A 7,626-nucleotide genomic window follows, 5' to 3' on the forward strand; every position below is an offset into this window, starting at 1 on the left:
ATGGTATCACTTCATTGTTATCAAATCAAGTATAAACTTACAATACATAAAAAAGAAAAAGTAAATGAATAAAAAAGTAAATAAATAGATAAATAAAGTGTTTTTACCTCAGTAGTGGAGAGAATATGGTCACTTGGTGCAGCAGAACATTATTATTATCATTATTATTACTATCATTATTACTATTATTCCCCCAAAAAAACAAAATCAGAAGGAAAACCTCTTTCACTGCGTTTCAGTGCAGGAAGGAACTCAGTAGCTATAGGCTTACTATTGTCTTTGTCGTCATCCTCATCATCATCAGTGTCCCTAAATATATGGAGTCATACGGTATCTAGATGCCAGAAGGAAGCCGAGTTAGTATTGTTGTCTCTATCCAGAACAGACAGAGGAAAAGGAGGTGAAGAGTTTTTGAGGAAGTGCATGCGTAGATCAGTTTAATCCTTAAGTGGGCAAATCTCAAGGAGAAAAAATTGTGCTATCTTCATCATCTTCATCATCATGGATAGGCTCCAAGGGAAAGCAAGGTGGGGGCAAGTGAGAGAGAGGGAGGAGGGAAAGCAAGGTCACATTCTGACCAAAAATAGATTGTTTGTGTCTGCAGCTCAGTCTGTAAGGGTAATGGTAATTTGTGTCTGCAGTTTTGTCTGTTGTGTTATCTATGCAAGCGGGGGTCATGCATCTAGGGGGCCGAGAGGAGAGAAGGGGCCTTTGAAACAGGCAGACTCATAGTGCTTGTTCAGGTAACTCTTGAGCGCGAAGGTCTTGTTGCAGCGTTTACACTTGAAGTGCTTGAAGGCCGAGTGGGTCTGCATGTGAGCGCGCAGGTTCGAGCGGTCTGCAAAGGCCTTCCCGCAGTGGGCACACCCAAACGGCTTCTCTCCCGTGTGGGAGCGCATGTGGCCCTGTAAAAGCCAAGGTCGACTGAACGCTTTCCCGCACACGTCACACTTGTGCTTGAGGTCGTGAGTGAGCAGGTGCATGGCCATGGCGGGCATGGACACGTACACCTTACCGCAGGTCGGACATTTCTTTGCCAGCTTGCTGTCCAGCGAGCGGTGTGTCTGTTTGTGCCGGCTCAGGTTGGAAGACGTGGCGTAGGTTTTGCCGCACTCGTTGCAGGTGTGCCTCTGAATGCTCCTGGGGCTGCCGAGCGCTTTCCTCCTCGAGCGGCCGTCGGTGATGAAGAAGGCATCGACCGTGTAACCCTCACTCACCGCAGCATCTCCGTTGATGTAGCCATCGGTGATTTCTGAGCCTGGGCTGTCAGGAGACTCAGAGTCAGGAGCCCCGTAGTCACTGTGGATGCCATCGTAAAGGGGATCGGGAGAGGGCACCTTGATCCCACTGTCGCTCTCACCATCATACACAACAGGGCTGATGTAGTCACTGATGTAACCAGCTGATATGAGGAAAAAAAAAACAGCGTTAGGTTATAGAACAATGTGGTGGAAGGTTATAATAAAAATGGGTTTACACTGAACCCACGAGTGGGAAGAAGAGATACAGTATACGAAATCAGACGACAGTATTTGTCCCTGGTGCAGCCACAACTTGATCTGATAGGTTATAAAGGATGCAACTTTTCTGTATTAAAACCATCTTAAGAGGTACAAAGGGGGAAGAAGGCAAAAAATTTCCACCCACCACGACAGAGACCCTTCATATACTGGTAACAAATGCAAGGGACGTGCAGGAGAAGCACATACTCTATCTATCTAACAGGTGGACAACAGGGGAAAAAAGTTTGGATGGACACCATTAGACTGCTGGAGCCAGCTGAACAGGAAGAAGAGAATGAAATCAGATAGTCCTCAGATCTCAGTTGCATCTTTCTTCACAGAGAAAATGACAGGGATTCGGTGTACTGAGCAGCTTTACACAGTCTGAAGTGGTGGAATTAAATAAGTGCTATATAAGTGAGCATTACACCATAATTGACATACAGTCAGCCGTATAAAGCTTTATGTTTTTTGTTTTTTATCATGCTTCTGCATCCCACTTTAGTGCATCTAAGAATACAAAATATAGAGACGATGGGCTGACATAAGTAATCCCAACAGCTGGTTCATTCAACCAGTAAGTTGTTTCAAACATGTTGCTGTATGTAACGTGTTAGATGTTGCATAGTATGCTGTATGAAGAAACACCATTACGCACTTCACTGAGTGCTATGGATGGACACAAATGCTGACATGACAGGTGGCGCGGTGTGTTGAGAAACCAGATGCTTTTTTTTTTCCCTTTAAACTGAAAGAGCAGAAAACCAAAGATGGCAACACAGTAGGTGAAACAGAAGGTTCCAGTAAGATCTGATATTAGGTCAGCAATTCTACATGTCATTCCAGGGCATCCACAGAACAAGATCATCTATGGTTATACGCAGCATTTTTTCAAATAAAAGGCATTTTGCTGCTTGTAAGAGGCACCAAGCGTTACTGTCCTCCCCTCACTCTAAATGTACTGATAAAAAAAAACAACTGCCACCTGTCAGGTGTAAAAATACACAGGATATGATGATAGTTGCAGTCCTTCAGTCTGTGTCTGCCCTGTAGTGATACTGCAGCAACTATGACCAAGGCCAAGTCCCATTCCCCCTATTTACCCTGCATAAGTAGCAAGGGAAGGTTGTTAATTCACCATCAGCACTGCAGCAGCAACTTCTCTAAGCGTCTGTAAACATAAGCGAAAGACTGAATTGGCGTATTGTAGGACAGAACGTCCGTCTCTCTCCTGCACACCTGTTGCCATCGTGAAAAAAGGCTGCAGTGTTAGTCCAGAGATAATTCAGCAATATAATTCCCTTCAGCCCTCAAAGGCTGCAGTTAAAACAGGTCCTCTGTGAAAGATAAATGCAGACAGTCTGGCTGTGAACCTAGGAGAGCTGATTTAGCGTGTGAAGGAGAGCATCAGCACCACGGACAGATACAGTGCCGTGCAGGTCGATGGCACAGTAACAGCGAGGCTGCTGTGCAGGCTCAGTCGGTGCAGTCAACAGTATGGTGGTTTCTTACAGATCATGGGGGTTGGAGACCTACACAGCGAGCCTTATGGCCAAAACACAGGTACTGAAACTCACTCTAAAGTGAAGGGATATATACGAGCAGGTTGGATGATGCCTCCACTCCCTCTCGATACATGCATATCTAAAGAACTTTTGAAAATTTTTCCAATTTGATGTGTATTTTTCATGGGCATCATAAATATGTGAATATTTCTGTTGGACTGGTTGAATACAGAAATGTATAATTACTTGAATATACACCACATAAATGGGCCTAAATTCTGACTAGCTTGTGTGAAAGCAAACCCATCAGTCAGCCAAAATACGTGGTTTTTGAGTGTGGATCTATGCATGTTGTTTTCTGCTGATTTACTGGTCACACAGGGACAAAGATGCAATTGCTCGTACAACATATTTTGTTAAACACACACATGCATAAACACACCGGGCAGTTTTTTTGGTTTACTGTCTTTGAATCTATTCATAGTGTGACAGCATAGGTTTGGTTTGGTGACTTGAAGGGACACAGCTGATAGGTTAACAGCTTAAATACCAGCTTAACTGTTCCTGAATACAGGCATCCATAAACACGACCTACAGTATGACAATTTACATAATGGTAACAATGAAGGCTATTCCTAACACCTTTTCTCCTTATTAGACATACGCTTCATATACACCCAATAGATACCAAGTACCTACCCATCATTTAACTTAAGAAGTTCCATGTCCATTGAGCCAACCATAAACTAACATACTGTCCACAGATACACACAAAACACAAAAAGGGAAAGTAAGAACGATAGCTAGGCCTATAAATTCTACATATCAAGATGAAGATCATTTCTTTTTTGGCTATTTCCAAGTAAATGTCAGCTTCGTGTGTTCAAGGTGAAAACCTGTTGATATCAATAGGACATGACATATTTTTGCCAAATATTTGTCTCTTTGAAGTTTTCTAGGGGAGAAATGAGATTTCTTGAATGGATCGCCATCATAATGTAGTCTGGACCTGCATCCCTCAGTATTTAAGAAATCCCTCATATTATTATTCAGCCAGCCTCTCTGGGGATTTTTGGCTAAGCTGCGGAAGCAGCAAGCTCCATGTGCGCCCACGTCTGTCTACATGCGATGGGCCTAAAAGCCACCGGCCCGTCACGCACAACGCACGGAGCACGGGTGGGACACAAATTACTCCAGAAGCCGGTTCGCTCAAGCAGAAAAGTTGCTCCCGTGGTGGGTAGAGCCCGGGTCGTATATTGTAATGTAGAAGCCGGATCAAGCTGCTGCCGTCAAACGTTTGGGATGGAGACAAAAGGTGGCCGGTGCAGGCGGCGCAGCGCGGAGCTGCTGAGGCGGCAGATCGCGTGTCAGGCCGAGCGGGGCTTGTTAACCTCCACGTGATAAATACACCACTGGCAGCTTTTGGCTTGATGAGCAGAGAAATGCAGAGAGCGAGTACAAACGTCGATGCGCGTCAACGTGTCAGTGACACCGGGGTGGAAGCAGCATCGCGGGGCAAGATGCGACGCACACAGTTGCAGGCAGCACAAAACGACCAACAACAGTGTCGCTCTAACTGCAACGGGGCCTGCCTTATTACGCCTAAAGATAATACGGAATAAGATACTCTTCATATCCACCGCCTTTACCACGACAGTCTGAAATAATCGGCCCCCTCGGATAGAAATGTTACTCACTTCAAGCATCTGTTAACTTACTGTGAATTCAACAGTTCATCGGTGACGGTAAAAGTGAGATAAGAGTGGTCAGGTGTGTCAGCTCTGCTCCCCTTTTGTCTCTATGAGATAACAATGACAGTGGGGGGGGGCTGTGGCTGCCGTTGTGGGCATACAGAGAGTACTACGCTGATTTAAAAAAAAATCTCCAGTCTAGGTGAGAGAATCGTCGTGCAAAAACCTGCTGACCATGCAAACGCGGGACAGGCACAGCCGGACACGGAGCCCCAGACAAGACCCCCGTGCAGAATGTAGACTGTATGGGCCTGTGATGGGGCTACTATGTGCAACCAGGGAGAGAAATCAGGAAAACACCCGTCCATCCAACAGATCTGTCAGCGGTATGTCATAGAAGTGGCATACGATATAAAGTATCTCCACGAATCAAAGTGTCATTGTGTTTTGCCAGATCACTTTCTGTGCAACACATCCGCACCCAACCGACGGGACGCGGGATACGCCTGCCGACGGCGAGCCAGAGTCGGTGAAGCGGGGGGACGCGCCGGCTTGCGTCGACTTCTCAAGTGACCTCTCCGCCTCAGGGGCAGCTCAACTCCTACAACCGGCCGACAGCTCCGACTTTTTTTTTTTTTTCTGGCCTGTTCTCGGTAAATAAAGTCTCCGACTACGTGGCGCGGCAGCACCCACTGAGCAGGGACGGCCGGCAGGTCTTCGGTCTCTCGCCGTGTCCCTCTAGCCCCGAGCTCCGAAGTGCAGCTCTCCCAGTCTGCACTAGTAACTCTTTGAAGTCGTGGGCGCCTGCTTATTTGGCAACGCACTGCTTAGTGCGTGGCTTTCAAGCTTGTATCACCCCCGAGAAAAAGCCTTGAGTTACCCCCCCCCCCCTCCTCAGCCTACAGGTAGCAGACGACCCTGTCATAAATTTCACGTGGAAAAGGCTACAGATTCATCATTAGAAATTACGGGATATTTATAACGACAGGCGATGCCATGGGGGGGTCAGACACTAGATGGCCCCGCTCATCATAAACACCGGGTACCATTGACGCACTAAAAGTTATCGTGGGTGTTATGAGTTGGAGGTCTGCACTGATGTGTCAACCAACGGGGTGGATTTGAAAGAGCGGTCACAGTACGGGAATCCTTGGAGGACACAACAGGTAAACCCGCCTCTAGGTCCCACACACATATAGCATCAGCATTGTTGGGTTCCCGTCCTCCTCCTCCTCCTCCTCCTCCTCCTCTAAGAGATGGAACTTGTTTTTGAGACACCTGTTAGTGCTCGCTGTGCAGGCGGCCTGACCTACCTTTGTCATGGAGCCGCAGGCTGAGGTCTGTCCTGTGCCGGTAGGCGTTCTCCAGATCCGCCCCGTTGGAGAAATCATCCAGTTTGACCTTTTTCACCAGGAAAGACCTTGGCATGGTGGTGCGACACCGACACACGCACACACACACACACACACACACACACACACACACACACTCTCACACACAGCGACACACACTCACAAACCGATCGCCGACGGCCCGGCCAGCGTGGTGATTCGCCCGTTACACACCAACAAGACAGGCGAGCCGGGGGAAGATTGTCTTCGGATTTTGGAGGAGGCGAGAACTGCGAACTGAGCCGGTGAAAGACTCCTCCGCTCAACCACCGCTTATTTCGGATTTCTTCTCTGTTTGAGTCTCTCTGACCGCGGTCTGTCTCCCCGCGTAGGTCCTCGTGCAGAGGAGAAGAGAAATGCAACTTCAGCACCGGACAGCTCCCTCCGGGGGGTGCCTCGCGCTCTCTGTGCTCGCGGGCAGGCGGCAGATCGGGGGGGGGGGGCTCTTGAGCAGTCAAAAAATAATGATTAAAAAAAAAAAACCCAAACAAACAAAAACAAAATTACAGGCGGTTGGAGGTACCCTGCAGCGCGTGCGTCGGCTCTCCGGCCTCTTTTAAAAAAGAGGAAGAGGAGGTGGAGGAGGAAGAGGAGGAGGAGGAGGAGGAGGAGGAGGAGGAGGAGGGAGGGATGCGAAGAAAATAAGAGGGGGGAAAATGGAAGGACGATTTTGGAAGCTTTTCAGAATAAACGTCGGACACCTTGTCCTCCTCTTCTTGGCCGCAGAAATAGTCCCTTAATTCCCGTTAACAGCGTCTACTCAGGCTGGTAAAAAATCACAATAAGACTCCCTGCGGCCGAGTGGATCAACAGCATCCCCTCTTTCTTTTTCTGTATCCCTCTCTCTTCTCTCTCTCTCTCTCTCTCTCTCTCTCTTCCCCTCGATCTCTCTCTTTCTGCGGCTTCCGCGAGGTGTTCCCGTGAGTGTGCCGTCTCGCGATCAGCTGTTGGCATTTATACCGCGCACAGAGAGAGAGAGAGAGAGAGGGAGAGAGAGAGAGAGAGAGAGGATGGAGGGATGGATAGACACAAGAGTAGAGGGAGTGCTTAATTTAATCCATCCCACATCCCCAGGGAGCAGCGACTGGCCCGGATGATTTATTGAAGCTGTTATAACCCCCCTCTTCTCTTTCTTTCTCTGTCTCTCATTCTCCTTCTCCATCCTTCCTCCCTTTCTCTTCATTTTTTGAGCGCGCGCGCGCGTGTATGTGTGTGTGTGTGTGTGTGTGTTCGTTCCTCTGTGTGTGAGGCGTGGCGCAATGTTTTCATGTTTTGGGGAGATAAGAATGGAAATTATTGTTATGGGTTTTTTTTAAGCACTCATCGATTTGATTCAGCTAAGGCAGCGTGTAACATGAATTTTAAATATTGTCCCGTTTTGCGAGATTTTTGGGGGTCCATATACTTTTTTGGGGGGGTTTGTTTTCCCTCTCCTTTTATCACCTGCTCAGCATATTCTATTTTAGCTCTTTGCGCGAAGACATGGATTTCATGGGGGGAAATTAACTAGCATGCTGAGAGCCTCTTAATAATCATT

The 7,626-nt window shown here is 47.6% G+C and overlaps 1 protein-coding gene across 1 annotated transcript; it reads right to left on the bottom strand.

Annotated features, from left to right (window-relative positions):
• Positions 1-674: 674 nt before the first annotated feature.
• Positions 675-6,126, bottom strand: LOC120784545 (transcriptional repressor scratch 1-like). The gene is made up of 2 exons (XM_040118431.1): positions 6,012-6,126; positions 675-1,402 (listed from the first exon to the last, which is right to left on the bottom strand). Exons 1-2 carry the CDS (start codon positions 6,124-6,126, stop codon positions 675-677), a joined length of 843 nt encoding a protein of 280 aa, XP_039974365.1.
• Positions 6,127-7,626: the final 1,500 nt, after the last annotated feature.

Source organism: Xiphias gladius, chromosome 22 (genome assembly GCF_016859285.1).
Source record: "Xiphias gladius isolate SHS-SW01 ecotype Sanya breed wild chromosome 22, ASM1685928v1, whole genome shotgun sequence".
NCBI lineage: Eukaryota > Metazoa > Chordata > Actinopteri > Istiophoriformes > Xiphiidae > Xiphias > Xiphias gladius.